This window comes from Cyrtonyx montezumae, unplaced genomic scaffold (genome assembly GCF_038088225.1).
Source record: "Cyrtonyx montezumae isolate F1298 unplaced genomic scaffold, pur_monq_1.0 scaffold_8, whole genome shotgun sequence".
Taxonomy (NCBI): Eukaryota; Metazoa; Chordata; class Aves; order Galliformes; family Odontophoridae; genus Cyrtonyx; species Cyrtonyx montezumae.
The window spans coordinates 66,469,156-66,490,093 of NW_027072089.1; the positions used below are offsets into that span (position 1 = coordinate 66,469,156).

Consider the following 20,938-nt stretch of genomic DNA (forward strand, 5'->3'; position numbering starts at 1 on the left):
CTTCTTTTAGTCAGGTTTGAGAAATGCCTTTGCTTTGATGATTTACCACATGACCTGCCTTTTTAATTGTGTGACATGACTTAGCATACAAGGATTTTTCCATGTGTATGTGAATCAAGATTACTTCTAGAGCTCAGCGATGTTACAATTATTAAAAAATAAAAAAAAGGGGTGAGGATTGGTTCAATATTACTTAGCAATTAAGCAAGATTCTGTCTTGACTCATTGAAATAGGAGGGTGTTTTGCAGAGTGCATGCAGGATTGGGTCCATAGGTCTTTTGTATGCTAATGTTGTGTTCATAACTATGCAAATGCTGTGGGGAATAGAGGGTCTTCATTACATGTTACAGAGATAGACAGCCATGTGAGCTGTAAATTTCAGAGAGGCCATAGCACTGTTAATGCTACATTCTACTCAAGGCCATTAAGCCTGAACAAGGATAATTATCCTAGACAGTGTTGAATTAATAGTTACACTGTTTCTGGTTCTCAGGAATAGGACTGCCAACACTGCAGAATTACATGTTGTGAACCACAGAGAATGCATCACTATGAATAATACCCACACAACTTGCACATTTTGAGGTTGTCCTCTTTTCTCGCACAGCTATTTTTCTCTCTAATTCCATCATGGGCTTTTACAGGGGCCATCACACTCCACATTTGTTTAGTATTGTGTTTTTTGGACTTAATCATGTTTAGCCTCTCCCCACTGCCCTACCACAAGATAGAGATTTCTCATGGGAAGTTCAGTTTTTAGTATGATCAAAGCAGAAATTATTTTTTTGCAGAGTTCTAGCCGTTCTCTGGTTAATCCAGTTTGCAACTGAAGTAGGAAATCAATTAACGGTTGTCATGGGTAAAGCAAGCAAATTAAAATGTACTGAGGTAACAGAGCTTCTGAAGGAGAAGGTCGTTAAGTGTAATACTGAGAAAAGATTGGGAAAAAATTTTTTGCTTTTTTTTTTCTAATGTACTTAATTTCCTTTTTGCTTTAGAATGTCTTCAAATTATTTAGAATATTCTCTCAAAAGATCTTTTTGGAAAATACCAAATTAAAGTAAGGGGAGAGTATGTATCAAAATAGATAATTTTATATTGATATAGAACTTTCAAACATTTTCTATAAGTTCTGTGTCTCAGTTGATCTTTTTAGTCTAAAATTTCCTACAACTATGAGTATGCATTAAAAGTACACCTGAAAAAAATTAGATAGTACTTGTAAATATGTATATATCTCTGTCAAGTTCTTCAGTTCTTCACTAATTAATTTTGGAGGCTGTATCACACAAATGCAAGACTCATCGAACTGTTACAGCATCTTCACAATAAATTGTGTTGCACTGCATTGCTTCCATGCTGATTTTGGTCTCCTTGAAGAAATTGTGGATGTTTCATTTTAAATTTTAGGAGCGTCTTCTTCTTTCTTTATTGCCTGCTCATATTGCCATGGAAATGAAAGCAGAGATCATTCAGAGGTTACAAGGTCCCAAGGCAGGCCAGATGGAAAATACAAACAACTTCCACAACTTGTATGTCAAACGACACACCAATGTAAGGTACTGTATTGTAAAAAAAACTTATTACGATGTTAAAAAGAAGAGAAAATACCGAGTAACTAAGAAAATCATTGTTGTAATGTGTTTTTCAACAACTTAATGTTCAGTATCCAGCATATTTTAGTTTATTAGATGCTGACAGCTCTGTGTTCCAGAAGAACAGCAAAACTGATAATGCAAAGGAGGTTTGTTTAGAAGATGGATGTTCAGTAAAAGCATAAACACACGTTCTTCATAATGTCTTAATTATTCAGTTTAAAGTACCAAACATCCTGACATTGTTTACCCTAGTTGAAATTGTGCTTTGTGAATTACATTATTCTGAATTAGTAATTTTCCTAACTAGAGCATATTGTCGGGTTATAAATAATCTAAATAGAAACTGTTGTATAATATACATACTTTACATAATGTCTAAAGATAAAATATTCTAGTGACAAATCTAATTACTTATTGATTATGAATTTCTAGAAAAAAAAAGTGATGGCTTCTCTGCTGGTTTTGAAGACACAAAAAAGCAACACACTGAGATAGGTGAAAAAAATAACCATTTATTTAAAGAATTCCTTTGTCTTTATAAATGATTTTTTTTTTTTTGACTGAGCAAAGTCAATGAATGACAGTCATAGAATCTACATTTTTAAGCAAATTCTGCAGGATGTTGGAGGGAAGTTCCTTTTCAGTTGTAAGCAGAAATGTTTTTTCAGTTCTGTTAATTGATCAGTTTTTCTCGGTGAGCAGAAACATGATTTGAATACCTTAACAGTTGACCTTAAATTTGATAGTCTGAGTATTGACTGAATGAAGATTTGTGATGTAAATTACTGATAGTAAATCTTGACAACATAAAGTGAACAAAGAAAAAAAAGTTATTAAACAATTCTGATAACAAACCTGTTTATTGAAATTATTTCCATTATTATATTGTCAGTTAGCGAGTCAGAAATAATCTATATTTTTTGAATACATAATAACGCACATACATATAGAATGTCTATAAATACCCATTAATTATAGACATGCGTAGAAGATAATATCTATTAAGATAAGAATAGGTATATATCTTCTACAGATGAAATGTTTATAAAGGTAAATGCAGATGTGCCTATAAATAGAGGTATATTTATGGCTGTACGTGTAGCAGTGACCATTTTGATTACAGGCATGACAGTGCCAAGTCCTGAACTTTCAGCTTTTGCTGTTCCTTGAGAATTCATGTTCTGCAAAAGGAAACCATGATGAAGTTTGTTTGTTTGTTGCTATTGTAGCATCTTGTATGCTGATATTGTGGGATTCACTCGCCTAGCTAGTGACTGCTCTCCAGGGGAACTGGTGCACATGCTGAATGAGCTGTTTGGCAAGTTTGATCAGATTGCAAAGGTGAGTTTCTACTGGACTGCTACTGTTTTACAGTTTATCCTTAATTCAATACTTAATTTAAATCCAAGTCATCTTTAAATATTTGTTCATCTTGAGTGTTTTTCTTTCTATGGGAAGAACTGTTTCTTAGGAAGATTAGTTTTGAACCATTTGAATTAAAAATCTGGCCTTGGTCTTAGAGCAACAGTTTGTTTCTTCCTGTAAGACAATCTGTAAAAGCCAAGAAAGCTCTCTCTGATACGGCCAGTATAAACAGATCCTGGAGCCCTGGAAAGCTTAATGGATGATGAACAATGCTTTAAATAGCATTTTGACCATTACAAAGATTAAAGATAGAAAAATGTTTGCATCAGTTTTCTCTGGAAAAGCATTTAAGAGACCGGATAACAAAAGAGACAATACTGATCAAAGTAATTTTAATTACTGACTATAGCCTCTTGATTACTCGAGAAAAGTTTTGAATATTACATCAAACTTGATGCTATGTTTGATTGTTGGGCTAAAACAGACATTTTTCTTTTTTTTATTAATCTGAAAATTAATGTCCTGCTTTGATTATTAAAACAAAAACAATAAATAAATATTTCCTTAAAGAGAGTATAAAAGATAGTAAGATTGTGTTTGCTAATTTCAGAAAGTATTTTATGATTTGTCTTCAAAGATGTAAATGTGGAAGAGTAGGTATTTTTGATTTTATGCTTCAGATAAAACAGTTTATTTGAATTAAGTATATGTATATATAGTATATGTTACTTCACCTCAGTTTCTCAATCTAATGTGTAATGTGTATTTTGCAGTGGACTTTCTTTCTGATTTAATCCATTAAAGACTGTAAGAGATGAAGGAATCACTGCTACAGGGTTCTCTGACAGTGCTTTGTTTTTAGCAAGCCAAATCGTTCTCTACCAAAACAGGCTAAGCCAGAGTAGTTTTGATGATGTCACTTAGGTCAGTTGTTTTAGCAGTAACACTCAGTTTATGTAATTCAAGTTGTAAGTGATCATCTGATTTTTCTTTTTCCTCCAGGAAAATGAATGTATGAGAATTAAAATCCTAGGTGACTGCTATTACTGTGTTTCTGGACTACCTATATCTCTTCAAAATCACGCCAAGAATTGTGTGAAGATGGGACTGGACATGTGTGAAGCCATTAAGTAAGTGCTGAGGATTTATTAGTTGAACAGTATTCAACAATACAAATTCTGTCTCCCTCTACCTGTAGCTGCTGGTTGAAACATTTAGACCTGCTGTAGCTAGCATGTTTCAGTACAAGTTCTGACATGGTAATCTTGATCTTGATAGTACTGAGTTATGCCAGTCTATCCTGTCACTACACTACAAAGATGATTAAGAAATTGGAGCATCTCTCATGAGGCGCGACTGAGAGTGCTAAGACTGTTCAGCCTTCAGAAGTGAAGGCTCAGAGGAAAGTTATCAAAACATGTAAGGACTTGAAGGGAAGATATATAAAGAAGATGGATCAGGCGTTTTCAGTGGTACCCAGTGTCAGAAAAAGGCAATGGACACAAACTGAAACACAAGAGTTTCCTTCTGAACCTCTGGAAACACTTATTTAATTTGCAGGTAGCTGAGCACTGCCACAGTATGCCCAGAGAGGTCATGGAGTCTCATTCATGGAAAAAATAATTGAAACCCTGTTGGTGCAGCCCCAAGCAACCTTCTCTAATTTGGTTTGTTTTGAGCAAGGTTTGGACTAGACAGTCTCCAGAGGTTCTTTCTGTCTTCAACTAGTCTGTGATTCCGTGATTATGAGGAGCATACCTTCCATTTTGTGATATAAGCAGTAAGATGCGCATGTCTTACCAGACTTGAGGTTTAGGTTAGTTTCATCTTTTCTGTAGTTATTTTTTTTAAGACTTTCTGTATACTTTCAGTAAATGCAACAAGGCATCGTTTAGAATTCTGCCCTTTTCAACAGTAGTTTGGATTTGTGGGTTCCTATATTTGCCCCTTCTTTTCCATAATCGTTGTACTTGTTCTGTCTTGGAACAAAGTATGTGAGAATCATAATGTGATTTCTTTTGAAATAGCAGTTGCAACTTATTTCAAGTAACTACAGGAGGCTTAATGTGATTGCAACAGAGGAAAAGTAGTTATAGCTATTGGGTCACAACTGTAAGTCACCTGAGGATGCAGCTTCAGATGTATTTGAGGAATACTCTAGCTTACTACTGAGGAATAGATTGAGAACAGATTATAGGCAGTTCTGAAGATGATGGGACTTCAGAGACATGACGCAAAAGTACAGCTTTACTGTGTCTTACTTCTTTTGGCTAGTACCTCAACTCAGTGCAGCACAGATCAGTTTTGTGATTCAGTCCAGTGGAATTACTGTATGAGTTTGTTGATTAATCAAAAATGTGATGGTTTTTTTTTTTCCTCTTTTAGTTTTTCACCAAAGAGGCTGTTTTAGGGATTTTTTGTGAAAATAGCCTCAGTGAAGGAAATAAATCAGGTTGCCACATTTTCTACATTTATTTTTCTTCATCCAGTTATGTTTGTACCTTACACTGTGTCCTAAGAAATGTATTTTTATGGCACTTTCAGTACTTCTACTTGGCTAGCATTAAAACTGCAGATTGGATTGTTCCCTCAGTTGCTATCACTGGAAGCTCTCTCTTTTTTTTTTCTTTTTTTTTTTTTTTTTTTTTTTTAGTTACAGAAGGAAGCATTATTATAATTAAATCCTTCTGTAATATATTAGGAATTAAAGCTGACATCTCTTCGTTAGAGCAGTAGTTAAAAGAGGGTCTGTCCCTAAATTCTGACACCGTAGTTGTTGGTTTGGCATTTTACCATGTCTTTCTCTTTTTCCCAGAATTCCAATGAAAATGAGGGCTTTTTGGTTTGCATTTCAAAAGATCCAGGTGCTGTGTGATAGATGTGTGTTAATAGCATTCACATGGAGGTTCTGTGCCTTTTTTACTTTTGAAGAAAAAAATGTGGAAGGTTACAGGCAAATAGAAAAGCAATATAAAGCCATAAGCTGTCCTTCCCAAAGAGCTAGAAGTATAATTTTGTGCATCACAAAGCAATACTTTACTTGAACTCATGGAGGAGTCTTTCAGTTCATTACACTTCAGAATTTCACTTTCGATTTTTTGTAAATGATGTTCTGCTCAAGTTGCTATCAGACATGGTCATTGCTAGCGGTAAATGATCAGGTCCTCCTTGTAAGAACAGGTTTATAGTCTAGAAAATTATATTTCAATTGTGTAGCCCATTCTGATCTAACTTAATTGCTGTAGTCAGAATTCATGATGGTTGTCAACCTGGTGCATGGATTGTCACAGCCTATTTGCATCAATGCAAGATGTGCAGAGTCACTATCCTATGTTTTGAGATGCTTTCAAAGTACTGTGTCGAATGTTGCAGACACTTCGGTGGCCTCTATTACTAGAAGTCGTAGTAATAGTAGTATTCTTGCTGTTGGAAGTGTGTAATATGCTGTATTTTGGACTTACTCATCTAAGTCAACACCACCATGTTCAGTAACCATATCCCTCAGTACCAAATCTACATGGTTCTTTAGTACCTCTGGGGATGGTGACTCTACCACCTCCCTGGGCAGCCTTTTCTAATATCTCACTACTCTTTTCTGAGAATAATTTTTTTCCTAATATCAAACCTGAATGTTCCTGTTATTTTCATTTTCCAGCAAAAGAGCACTTGTGTGATTAGTAGTATCATTTACCCTATCAAATTAAGATGGTTAAGTTCTTCATTCCCTTTCAATAATGAGGAAAAAGAGGCTAATTTAATTCTGTAATTCCAGAGGCATAGAGCTGATGGGTATCATCACTGAGACTGAAGAAGTTGCCAGAACTATAAATTTAACTCATATGCAGAAACTATTTGGATTTCTTATTCTGTAGCTGTTGGTTCCATCAACACACAGAATTCTACCAAAATAAATGTGTGTACGTGTTCCTTATTATTGACTACAATTTGGTCAGTGCGAGCTGGGGCTTAAATTCATAAACCCAATTAAGTTAGAGTGATATGATCTTGGAATGGATCTTCCATTTCTTGGAACTGCATCTATAGACATTTGAATTAGTTTGATCACCAAATAAGTACTTAGATACCCCATATGACGAATAAAAATGTTCTGGTTGTTTGACTTTAGTCAGCCTCCTGTGACTCAGATGTACCTCTTCTGGAAAGATTAATACCTATCTTATGTGTAGGGTTCTTCTGTGATTTGGGATGAACAGATATCTCAGCTCTGTCCGATGCCACGGGAAAGTTCAGAGCTTTACTTGTAGTATCTTTGGTGAGGGTAGCCACTCACCTTCTGCATAACAAGCTATTGAGTGGGCACTCAACAAGCATGTGCAAGACTGTTGAGCCTATATTCTCCATAGCCTGAATGACACTGAGCCCATATCCCTAAAAACTCTATGAGCTTGTATAGAAACCTAAGGTACTGCATTTTTCATCCTTCCTTTCACAGAGAACCATCTGCAAGAAGGTATACAAGTCCATTGGGACCTGATAGAAGACAGATATAAGAAAACCTGTCTCTATCCTAGGTACTAGGATCTTCAGGTAGAAGCTAGCATAACAGTAATTCCAGCTCTCTGAAATATTAATTAGACTGTTGCTGCATTAAAAAACAAACTAAAGATTGCCTTTAGGAAAACATTTCTTCGGTCCTACTGTGAGACTGAACTTGTCCACTACATAGTTCAGTCCTACTAAATAATTTCAAATGGATTTAGAAGAAAGAGCTTGAGATTTGGGAGTGAATATTTGGTACAAATATTTCTAAATGCAGATAATAGAAAAGGTAATATGTAAAAATTTATCCTATCGCAGAAAAAATGGAGCCAATGCTATAGTGGTATCACCATTGTTCCTGTTAATTTGTCTATCAAATTAAAAGAAAGCAAAGGCTTCATTATGTATATTAACACAAGTTTTCTTTTCAACTGCAGGAAAGTGAGAGACGCAACTGGAGTTGATATTAATATGCGCGTAGGAGTGCACTCTGGAAACGTACTTTGTGGAGTTATTGGGCTACAGAAGTGGCAGTACGATGTGTGGTCACATGATGTCACTCTGGCAAATCACATGGAAGCTGGGGGGGTCCCAGGGTAAGAAGCTTCGCTGTTAGCCTTTGTACACATGAGTTTTTGTTCTGTGGAGAAATATGTGGGTACTGCTTCTTTGGTCATCAAACCTCATAAAGAATCCTTGAATAATTCTTGTGTTGTCTTTGAAGAAATGGATACATAGCATTTCCTGTGATTTTTGTGGGTGGAAAACATTAGAATTATGTCCATTAGAACTTCTGAAAATGAGATTACAGAGTTTGTAAGTGAAGTAAGCAATGCATCAAAGGTATTTCTAAAAGCTAGTAAAAAAGAGGTTGATCAGGTTCCAGTTATACTCTTGATCAGTGTTTGTGATTCTGTCATTCTTTTAAAATATAATTTCAGCCGTGTTCACATCACTTCAGTCACCTTGGCACATTTGAATGGAGCTTACAAAGTGGAAGATGGGGATGGAGATGTGAGGGACCCATATCTGAAAGAGCATAATGTTAAGACTTACTTTGTAATCAATCCTAAGGTTAGTAGTACTTCTATTTTGTGGCCAGTCCTAGTTATTTTTGAGCAGGACCAATCTGTTTATTGAATAATTTACTACCTTATTATATTGATCAGAGCTATTACTGATTTCTTCAAATGCATGTTTGCATTGCAAATCTTTCCCGCTCTTCAGAAATAAGTCTCTGATATTTCCCAGCAGTATCATTATGAATTGCGGGTTCTTAGCTTCTCTCCATCTTTAAGTTCCTAAGTGTGCAGATAAGTGGTAGCAGATGATGCATCAGTGCTTCTGAAGGTAATGAACATCAAGTGTGATATCACTTTTTATTCTCTGTCAACTAGGGAGAGAAACGAAGTCCTCAGCACCACATTAGACCTCGACATACTCTTGATGGAGCCAAAATGAGAGCTTCTGTCCGCATGACCCGGTACCTGGAATCTTGGGGAGCAGCCAAGCCATTTGCACACTTGCACCACAGGGACAGCATGACCACTGAAAACGGCAAGATTAGCACAACAGTAGGGGCCTACTTATGTCATTTCAAACAATTTAGCAGTATTTGAAAGGAAAAAGGTGCTCACTGCTAAATACCTGTTATTTCTGATAGAGGGAAGGTACATTCATCTGTACTGGACAAAAGCCCAAGGAAGCTTCTAGGAGTTTTGCCATTAGATTATGAGTTTTGGATTAGACTCTGAAGAGCCATATCTTGCTATTAGTGCATCTCTGAATCATATGAACTCAAGTATACTTACCAAAATGCAAGATTTTGCCCTCTGAGCTTGTGCCACAGTCACAGCATGTAGAATGGCTGCTGTTCACTGTATGGAAACAGATTCTGAACGTGAAACCAGACTGAGATACCTTTAGGAAGAGGTAATTTTCATACAGAGATACTTCCTGAGATTTAGTGATTATTTAGCAACATATTGCATTTGGAACATGGCCAAACCTGCAGCAAACGCTGTGAAGTTACAATATTCCTCTGGTACCCAGAGTGTACCTTTTAAGAGAAAAATCTCTGGGAAGCAAATCTGTGCTCTTCATCAACCTGTTCAAGGTGCACTAACCAGATTGTAAACTGCAGCTAACGACCTGAGTTTCACAATGCTATTGTATGTCACGTCTCTGACCCTGAACAGAAAAAAATTCTATTTAATTTTGTCATCACTATCTTACTGCTGTAAGACACAGTCAGTTTGTATCTTGCACATTGCATTATATTCTACTCCTAAAAAGTGCAAATTTAGAGATAAATTCTAAGTGTTCCCAACATTGGCATTCACTTCTGTTTCCATTATATATGAGAACACAAGACTGAGCCACCTAACTGATCTTGTTCAATAAATGCAATGCATTAGAATGTGGATTGTGACACACTCATTACAGAAAGTACCCAACTGTCACTATTAATCACAAAATGCGTTGTTGTGATAGCTGGTATCCTTATCAATAACAGTAATGTCCATGGCCTGTACTTGTCCAGTCAGGTCCATTTTTTCAAAAACAATATTATTTTTTTGCTGAATCTGGCAGTACTTTGGACTATATTACAACAATAATATGGAAGAGTTGCTTTGAAGCAGTAACTTTCTAGTAAGGAAAAACACTTCTGGGTTCAGGTGGTTGTATTAGTAATTTATTGGTTATTATGATGGATCACTTTGTCTCTTGATCATTCCATCTTCACTATTCTTCTATGAGTTTTAATCTAATGCTAAAAGTATTTGTATTGGAAAATTTTATCCTTACTTGACCCTGTTTTCAAAGCTAATTTTAAAATTTATTCACATTAATTGCATTGTCAAAGTGTATTATAGTTAAGAGGTATTTTCTTTTTTCTTTCATTAGGATGTTCCCATGGGACAGTATCATTTTCAGCGTTGCAGAGAGAGGTAAATTGATATTAAAAAGTTTATTATTCACATAAATTCCACACACACACACATATATATATGTATGTATGTATATTAAAATATATATATATTTTAACCCAGTGTTAATGTTTGGACAGTATCTTTGTAGAATGTAAGTCAGCCTGGTAGTAAGAAGTACATTCCAAAATGCACGGACAGGTACTAACGTTGCCAAGCTTGTTGATAGGATGTTATTGGAAGCAGTTTCTAGAAATGATTATTAGTCTTCTGTTCATACTGATATAGGTAAAATTTTAGATATGCAAGTTGGTCATTCCCAAAGGATGGAGCTGAAGTGATGATAAGCCCTCTGAAAATCAGTATTGTATTAGAATATGAAAATGTGAGTTTTGAAGTCTGACTGTAGGCTTCTGTTTGTGGCAGTCAATCTTTCCTATTTACATGATATACTTATGTTGATAGGGATACGCTAAGAGCACCAAGTGTAATTAGATAATGTCTCCTCCTGTGTGGTTATTCCTTATAAGCAGAAGGGTCCACACGTGAAAAATCAGCTGTGAACACTTATTTACCCAATCTCTGTAGCGTTTAATAGGCATGAAATCAGTTGTGTTGTTCAAAGTTACTGAAAATACATGAATATTGGTTTCTCAATGGAATTCTGTGAATCCTGCAACCGGTTATCATTTATTGGGAAATAACCCAAAAAACTTGCTACAGAAGTTCTGTTCTGCCTTTGAAAGTTTTCAGTTTGTAGGTTAAGGAAATTCTGATGAGCTGGAAGTCAAATTTCAGATCTCAATGGTTACTTCTTAGAAAACTCTGTTATTAATGTTGAATTTTAAGTTTTCAAGTCACAGAGATATAATCTAGCAATTTTTGAAATTGTGTGGCTGTAAGGAGAACAGAGCTGCTGAAAGAACTGATGATGTTTGTAGTAAGATGTTATCAAAGGCAATCCCTCTGCTGGGTTCGTGCTAAGTACAGCAGAAGTAAGACTTTTTTTCATTGCAGTTGTGTTCTGAGTTAGAAAAAGAGGAACAAGGCACATGCTTAAAACACATTTCAGTCTTGGTGGTCATACTTCTTAGTGAAAATAAAATATTTCCAAGACAAGAAGAGTAAGCAGGCTTTCTGTAGAGAATGTTTGTTATGCTCTAGCATGTTATTGGTCTTCATACAGTCCTGTCAAGAATATTTAAAAATAGCTGCAATAAATATTTTCTGAATTGGAGCATATTTCTGTTGTTTTTCTTGAATTCATGCCACTAAGGAACATTTTCTCTCAACTTGAATCTCCTATTTTTAATCAAAGAAGTTTTGTATTTTTTAAGTGCTCCCTAATCTTTATTTATTTTTGATGGAGGGAGAGGTGGAGCCGACTGTTATTGTCAAGAAGTTAGGAAGCTCAGGGTGTCTGAAGCCTGTAGAAGCTATTGCAACATAAACATTGACCAGATGTTATGCAAATGTTTGTATTTAATGTTTGTTAACAATATAATGATTTTAATTTCTCACATTTTTCATTTCAGAACAAAATCTCAGAAAAGAAGATTTGAAGAAGAATTGAATGAGAGGATGATTCAGGCCATTGATGGAATTAATGCTCAAAAGTATGTTTCTATCCTCTGTCATCTCCCTGCATTCAGCTTTGACATAAATCTATAATAGTAGATAGTGTGTACTGTTTCTCCCTCCCATGTCACAGGGTGGTCTGAAAGAGTAAAGGTAGCACTGCTACCAGGGCAGAAAGCTCTGCACATTGTTAAGATGGACATACCATTTAATACTATATGGGATATGACATTGCCTGTGAACCATGGTGTGACAGAGGTTTTGGCTTGCCTTGATTTTCATGACAAAGGTATTTTTGGCTCTTTAAGTCTACTGAATTATGTCATCTGAGAGCAGAGAAATATGACACAAAAATAATCAGCTCAAGAATCAGAATGATGTGAGAGTTAATACTTCACAATTCTTACAGAAGCATCTCAGAATTACAAGCTTTCCCTAGACTTGTAGCTTAATATCTTTCTTTCCATATCGTGGTTAAATTCTTAGACTAGGCTGTGCTTGATGGCATATTGAAATGTCTGGGAGAGGCAACATGGTATGTATTGCTTCTGTGTCCTAGAAGGTACTGGAGGTGGTATTGATGTTCTCTGTTTGCTGGTGAATAGATAAGACTGAGAGAAAAATCAATACCAGTCCAAAAGAAGTGTTCACGTTTCTTTTTATTTATCTGATGAGAATTTTCTAAAGAATTACTCTATAAAAATGTGTGTAAATGGTAGTGATGAGTTACATGTTTTTCTCTGTATTTCTATTACTCAGAATCTTAATTAGCTAAATATTGCTCCTGTTCATTAAATGTTTGTATGTCACATTGTTTTGTTTGTTGTTTGCTTTTTATTTTATTTATTTTATTTTTAATCTGATAGTCCTTGTTTTTAGGATACTTGGTTTTAGGAATCAGACTTGCCTAAAACAGCTATGCAAATTGTTAGCTTTCACTTTTTTTTAAATAAACTTCCTCAGCTAAGTGAGCTCTAAAAATGATGGCTTGATACCATAGAATCATATTAGAATCATAGAGTGACCTGGATTGAAAAGGACCTTAAAGATCATTTAGCTTCAGCCCCCCCTGGCATGGTCAGGGTCACCAACCACTAGACCAGGCTGCCCAGAGTCACATCCAGCCTTGCCTTGTATGCCTCCAGGCATCATCCATCCTGAGGGACCTATATACATTCTCGGGGAAATCTTGGACTTGTTCCACAATTACAGTGGGATGGAATCGATTCCTATCACCCACACCTAGAGGTTCAGGGTCCTGTCAGACATGGGGAACCTGATCACCAAAGCACTTACTGAGCATCTTGGCTTTTTCCTTGACTGAGGAAGCTGTTGTCTTGGTTTCAGCTAAGACTGGCTTTTTTTCTTCATATTGTCTGATATGATGCCATGTTTTGGCTTTGGAGGAAAAACAATGTTGCTAACACACTGATGGTTTATTCATTGCAGAGCAGTGGTGTATGGAGTCAAGGACATGTCATCTTTTACTGTCCTGCTAGTGAGGAGAGCTGAGGGGCAGAAGGAGCAGGAAGGGGACAGTATCAGGGCAGCTGACTAAAATGGCCAAAAGAATACTCTGTATGATATCACATGAAAAAAATAACCAGACAGAAAACTGAAGGGAGTTGGCCAAGGGGACAGCTGGTGCTCAAAGAGTGGCAGGGCATCACTTGGCAGGTGGTGAGCAATTGTGTTGTGCATCACTTGTTTTGTAAATATATGTTATGTTATGTTATAATCATTGCTGTTATCTTCTTTTCCTCTTCCTTTTCTGTCTGTAAATAGTTTTTGTCTCAACTCACAAGTTCTAATTTGTTGGGTTGTTTTTGTTTTTTATTATACTCTTTCCCATCCCACTGGGAGGGGGGGAGTGAGTGAATGACTGCATGGTGTTTAGCTGCTTGCCAGGTTAATCCACAATTGTACATATGCATTAAGAGAAATTATGGTTATTCCCTGGGAAACCTGCTCTGAGTGGTCCTGCTTTAGCAGGGGGGTTGTACAGGATGACCTCCAGAGGTCTTTTACCTTAGAGAATCTGTGTCTTACTAAAAACTCAAAAAATCTATGGCTTACTTAGTGAATAAATTCAGATAAATTTAGGAATAAAAGAGAGAAAACAAAACTTGCTGCAAAAGTTTCATTTCGTTTTGTGAGTTACACAGGGAACTACAGACAGGTAAGGAATAATTTTACATATTACACAGACAGGATGGATACTGCTGCCTTCCAAAACTGGATTCTCTACCTCACTCTTTGATGAATATATCTCTTAGGATAGATTATTTGATTGGTTATCTGAGAATAAATATTGAAAATTGTTAATTCTCCAAACAACAAGTTAGTTCAATAATACCCTAACTACGTGAATGTTAATCACTCAGAAAACAAAAAAGTAGATTAAAACATATATTTTGGATCCAAAACTAATCACTTTTTTAGTTTGTTTGTTTTTTTAATAATTTCACTTTGTTTGCGCTTTTGCAATGTTTTCTTGGGACTCAACCACTGCCTGCTCTCCTGCTGGTTCATGCAGCACAGCTATCTTTGCACAAGGCTGCCGAGCACCACTTGCACACATCAGGGGTGACTCAGGGCTTCTGAGTTCAATTCCATCTTCTGGAATGCAGATGAAGCAATGGTCTCTAAGAATCAGGGTCTTGGCCTTTTAGGATAATCAAGAGCAGTAGATTTAGTTGACATCGCTCCTTTCAAGGCTGTTTGGGGCTTGTTAGGACATTCTTAATTTGTTATTATTCTAGATAAAGAAAAAATATGGATTTAAAAGGACCAAGGGCTTTTAAAACCATGCACCCTTGTGGATATAAGTCTGTCTGTGTTGCTCCTTGAACTGCAAAATAATTCAAATACAAATGTGTTAGCTTCCCAGGTGGCCTATCCCCACATATCTGCCGATACTTTGGGACCTTCTAGACTCATCGGGGAGTTGGATAGTAGGCAGGATTTTGCAGCCCTTATCACTCTGCCAAAAAATCCTTACCTTTATGCATCTTCTCCTAATTTATTCTCCACTTCTGCTTGTCTATACTGCATTCTGTCCCCCATTGCAGACCTCTCGGTAGTGCCTGATGAATCTTTCTGTTGGCTTTCCTATTTTCCCTGTCTTCAAGATGATGCCTTGCCTACTTACCTGCTTTTAATCCCACAAAACCTTTTCTCTAAATCTTGCTCACCTTTTTGGGGTAGATGTCATTTTTCTTCTTTCTTCTATTTCTGGAGAATCTGCTATAGAAACAAAGTTTGTCAGTATGGATATATAGGTCTGTTGCTTTTATTTTTGGTGCCTGCTAATAAAGATGGCTGAGAGCACTGGTGATATGGAATTTGGACATGCAGTACCTCAGTCCCTTAAAAAATGGTGTATTTGAAGTCTGTCTGGAAGATGTATGTGAAAGGGTAGAACATGTTTGCTGAAAGTGAAAGATTCTGAAAACTATTTTTTTAACTGAAGTGAGAAATCGCTGTCAAGTGTTTTTGTGAAGGTGTGATTTTTCTAAAGGCAGACATAGTCAACTATATTGAACTTTTTTCACAAAAACAGTACAAGAGAGAGCTATGACCTCAAGGCTGCCTTCTACCTGAAAAAAAATTGAAGCTGCAGGGCAAAAGTGCAGAATTACTAAAGCTTCCTAGAAATTCCTATAACTACTTTAAAAGAGGTGCAGTCAGTGCAATTTTACTGTGCTCTTGAAAGTGTAAGCTAATTGTGGGGATTATGAGGCAGCATTTGCTCTACTTGCCATTAGTGACTTCACGTGTGATCAAATGTGTATAGAGCAGATCAGGCCTTTGGGAGCAGCTCATGCTGGTCATGGTTCAAAGACTAACGCTGCTGAAAGACAAAAACAGTTCACCTTTCTTTAATAATGTTTTTTACATTTGCTTTTAGAATAGGAGTGTAATTTGCCTGCCATTCTTACATATTATAAAAATATATTATGAAAGAATACTTTTAAAAGGTAACTTGTGAAGATTGGGCCAGATGGCCTCCAGAGGTCCCTTCCAACCTAAAACTGTTCAGTAGAAGTCATATCAGTGGTCTGTGAAAGGTTTGTTTTTACCTCTGTACACCATTCTCTTCTGTGCACTGCAGAATTACAGTATTTTGGACATCAGTGGAATGTCAGTGTGAAAATTATGTCATGTAAATCTCTCCCTTGATTGCCCTTAGCAATGATCCATAGCAAAAGAGCTCTTCTGAACTTTTGCTTCATGTGTACATTAGCAATGGAAATCAAAATGGAGACAGGATTTGTATTATCCTCTTCTATTTTTAGTGTGATCTGCCGTATCTGTACCAGAGTACAATAACTTGCTTCTAAGTTACATTCTTTTTTTACTGCATTTCAATAGTACAGAAAGATGGGACTACTTTATTCTTGTATCATTTATAATGTTGTTTTCTTCTTTTCTAGGCAGTGGCTTAAATCTGAAGACATTCAAAGAATATCACTTCTTTTCTATAATAAGACTCTGGAAAAAGAAGTAAGTTATTTTCACTGCAAAATCATGATTGATTCCTTCTCTGCCTTATCCTAAGTGAGGCCACTTGCCTTTATAACACAGTGCCATAGCCACGGCACGTCCCCATCAGTGAGAAGTGCTTAAACCTTTTTTGCCTCATTTGTGGTAGGAATGTTCTGAGTATGATGTCCAATACTGCTTCTCTGTATGCAAGACAATTTTTATAGTGTTCTGCAATTCAATAGGGTTTCTTGAAGTTTTCAAAGTCTCACAGAAATGAGAGGAGGATTGATAATCTAGATTTGGTGATACCTATACAGGTTAAAATGCACTAAATGCATTACTCCTATGAGTAATACACTGATAAAACATATTTGAGACATATGGGCAAATAAAGTCAATGATACTGTTTGCAGTCCTTTCAGTGATGATCAGAATGAAAGTTTCCTTCCTTTTAGGTGACTACTGTGACCACTAGCCCAGGAAGTCAGGTGTTTTCTTTTTCTTTTATGGCCTTGTGGTCCTTGAGTGTGTTTCAACATACTGACAGAGTTTCAGCAATAAGACTGGAGTGTTGTCTTTCTCCTCCTCAAGGGCAGCTGATAGCTGAGAAGTTACGGTGTCTTTCAGTGAAGTAGGAGGTAGATCAGACCACAGTTGGCTTTATGAGTTAACCTGATAAGGGTGTGGTAGGGGAAGCATTTCCACACTGTTTATACTGTGTAACAGAGGTAGAAGCACCCTCTGGGTCTCACATGATGCTCAAAGATGTAATTAATCATTTTTACATGTACCTTCAGTTCAAAGCATCTGAAATAATTTTCACATCCTCTCACAACTCAGCAAAATAGAGTTCTTATGGCAGGCTGCCAAAGGCGTGATGCATGACCTTGGCAATGAGTTACGGTGATAAAAAGTTCAAGGCTTGTTAAGGCTGTGTAGAGGTAGCATGAGAGAGAAGAAGCAACACCTGATGTGGTCTCACCCACAGTGTTTAGAGGGTGCACTGAGTGGGAGCACATACAGATTTCAGTGTGGATGGTACTAACTGATTAGTTCTGAAATAGAACTTGAGAGCAAACCATTATACGTGCTGTTTGGATGATAAGGGAATCAGAACTTGGGAGAAAATCAAGAAGCTGAGTAATTTGGCTGTGTGGATGCTCCCTTTAAGAGCCTAGTCTCATTTAGACTGTTGAATGTTACGGTATGACAAAGAACTAATTGTTCTTTTCAGGTCTGGCTTTTTAAGGTTTTTGTTCTGTCTTTTAATGACTCACTAGTCCAATCTTGACTTTAAAGAACTCAGTAGGAAGCCAGATTTTGATCTAAGCAGGAACTTCTCACACTCTGCAGGGCCTGAAAGTACTGCAAGGTAATAAAGCAAAATAATTATTTAACCTAAGGCATGAGTTGCCTGACTTGTAGCGAAATGTCTGGAGAAGTGTAAAACATTGAAAAGAATTTACAAGTATGTTGGAATTTTTTGAGATTTTAGCAGCAACTCAAGGTCCAAATTTGTTGGACAAGACTAATGAGATATAACAAACATTCAGCAGATGGAACAACAAAACTTGCTGCAAGTATAACCATCAAGCATAGTGATACTGGTGCCTTGGAACTCAGTTAGGTATGTGACAATAATAGCTTTCAATTTGTCACACAATTAAAAAAAACATGCTTTTGGGTTGCTAAACTCAATTTTGCACGTTCATACGAAGTTAAGTGCACCAGTTTCAAGGGCAGAACTTGGCACTAAGCACAAAGAACCACCATTGGAAAGCACTGCTCATGCACTTCTTATTTTATGATGTTTCCATGTTGAGAACGTAATAATGCAGAAATAGTTTTTGATACTTTTTTTAAAATGAATCAGATCTTGGAAATCTTTATCCTTTTAATAAACTTTGATAGACTAAATAACTTCAGTAGACCCGGTACTGATGTCATTTCCTTTTGAGTACTTAATTGATTTCAATCTAGACATATCAATCTCAAATAACATAAAATTCTTCTCATAAATATTTCACTACTTAATTCTTGTGTTTCTAGACAGACTAATTAGAGATTTGTAAATAGTATTTCTTTTATTAATGACAAAACAGATGGAACCAACTGTCTCAATATCGAGTTTTTATTATCATCAGTGAATAGATAAGGCACTTTAACACAGACATTCATTGAAGTAATAATGTGGAGTCACTAAATATGAGTATGATAGCTAGCTCTGCTATTGGAAAAAGAAATTTATACAAATCATTAGCAGTTTACACTTTCTTGATTCATGTACTCAGAAGTTCCACGTATAAATGACATTAACAGTTCCTTATAACTGTTGCAGCCCATTCAATACTTACTATAACTCAAAAAACAGTCTGGGGAATTAATGACTGAGAAAGATTGTATAATGGTCAGATATTCTTAACAATAGAAATAATTCCACTTTTTTCAATTAAAATTTTTATGATGATTTTGGGATAGTCCCGTTCTGAGGTGGAGCAAGATCAAACCATTTCTCATGGCTATCTACTCTGTCCTTTGAAAAGTGAGAGGCTTCACTACTATGCTCAATAATCTCTGTCCTTATGTAGGTGGCTATGGTAGTCTATGAACAACAGAAGTTTTACCATTGCTGAAATCAGCCAGTGCATATCTGCATCTTAAAACTGGAATTTCAGTTGGGTGATGTTTTATCTGCTTTGAAAATTGTGTTCGTAATAATTGCTCTTTCTTTTTCCAGTACAGAGCAACTACTCTGCCTGCGTTTAAGTATTATGTGACTTGTGCCTGTCTCATATTCTTCTGCATTTTTGTTGTGCAGATTCTGGTATTGCCAAAGTAAGTGGTTTTTTAACATGTATTCATTCCTATATTTATTTGCATATTAATGTAAGAAATATATTAATAAAAGTATTTTGAATTGTCAGATTATGGAGATCAATTGATGGAAAAAAAAAAGTTGGACAAAGGTTAAGGATTTTAGCCAATTTTCAATGTTATTGTTTCTAATTTAAATGATGCTATTGCTTGGTGCTCAAATACAAGTATCAATTCTTCACTGATTTTAGTATTTGTATTTAAAATGTGTGATAATGAAATAAATTAAATCCATATGTGCAAAGAAATACAAACTATGTATTTGAGACTACAGTTGCATGTAAAATAAGTCTGAGCATTGGACTTAAATGTGGGATAAAGTGATTTGCAGAATTGAGACTGTGATTAATTAGTTGTATCTAACACATTGGTGTGATAATACTGCTCTATTCTACATACAATCAGCATTACTATTTGAAGAATATTTCTTCTTAAAATTAATTTAAAAATACAATCACTTGATGAAATAATTATTGCCACCAGAATTTATTTATATGAGATGAGATGAATAATTGTGAGCTAATTTATATTTATATACCAAAATCAGCTATTCTTTCTGCCTCTGCATGTTCTAGAAAGTCCAAGAAAATTGGAAGGCAGTTCCAATAAATGATATTTTACGAGACTTTTTAAAATGGAATTTTGCTGTTGTTTACATAATGAATTGATGTTAGTTTCATAGCAGTTGTCTCCAAAGCCAATGCTGCACGTTCTCTGTGATTCAGTATTCAGTCTTTCTTTTTTTCCTGCACAGTGCTTCTGGCAGTAGTTTTTACAACCTCAGATGAGTGACTGGTCTCGTGCTGTAGTACTTGCATTTTAATTCAAAGCCAGAGGGAACTTTTATACTGCAGAGTTGTTTTATTATGTGTATCAAGTTTTACAGGCTTCTCTTCAGGTGTTACAGCATTTTCTTTGCAAAGGGTTTCCTGTTACCTTCTTATGTACAGAAACAGGCCACAAAGGGTCAGTCTTAGAAGAGTTCAGCAGTATCCTGTATATGGTTTTTATATGGCATTTAGGTATCATACCAAAAACAAAGCATGAATCTAATTAGTCTTTTCCAATATTTTCACCTACAAATCTGTTTTTGTTTTGATTTCAATCATGAAAATTAATTTAGCTTTATTATTTACCATATATGCAATAAGATATTAGTTTTATTATATGGTTATTAAGTCTATCGAACCAAATGTGTAGCTCATTAAAATATATCAGATACTTGAAATCGGTAAACACTTGGGAAATGTATTCAGCCAGGGAAACTTATAAAAGCATATGCTGTCTTTCTAGTATTAGAACAAAAGATACAATAATTTATCCCTTTCATTACCAATATGTAAACTATTCACGGTCCTTTGATAGGGCTGCTTGTTAAATTGGAAAAGCAAGAGCATAAAATCACAGAATGTCTGATGTTGGAAGGGGCCTCTGGAGATCATCTGATCCAACTGCCTTGCTCAAGCAGGTTAAAAAACAGATATTACCAAATGAGTGATGTTCCTCTTCAAAGGCTCTGAATTAATTTAAAATAAGCAGTAATAACAGCAGGAGAAAATGCTGGGCAGTTAGCTATTCTTCTTGGCAGTTTGGTGTTCTGCACT

The 20,938-nt window shown here is 35.9% G+C and overlaps 1 protein-coding gene across 1 annotated transcript in view; it reads left to right on the plus strand.

The window, feature by feature from the left end:
• The window catches only part of ADCY2 (adenylate cyclase 2), a 181,885-nt gene that overhangs the window by 106,073 nt on the left and 54,874 nt on the right, over positions 1 to 20,938 (plus strand). Inside the window, exons 4-13 of the mRNA XM_065752817.1 lie at positions 1,412 to 1,560; positions 2,829 to 2,940; positions 3,967 to 4,094; positions 7,902 to 8,060; positions 8,406 to 8,538; positions 8,862 to 9,038; positions 10,372 to 10,415; positions 11,930 to 12,010; positions 16,409 to 16,478; positions 19,198 to 19,295. Of these exons, the coding sequence (XP_065608889.1) occupies positions 1,412 to 1,560; positions 2,829 to 2,940; positions 3,967 to 4,094; positions 7,902 to 8,060; positions 8,406 to 8,538; positions 8,862 to 9,038; positions 10,372 to 10,415; positions 11,930 to 12,010; positions 16,409 to 16,478; positions 19,198 to 19,295 (1,151 nt within the window). The remainder of the gene's footprint in view (positions 1 to 1,411; positions 1,561 to 2,828; positions 2,941 to 3,966; positions 4,095 to 7,901; positions 8,061 to 8,405; positions 8,539 to 8,861; positions 9,039 to 10,371; positions 10,416 to 11,929; positions 12,011 to 16,408; positions 16,479 to 19,197; positions 19,296 to 20,938) is intronic.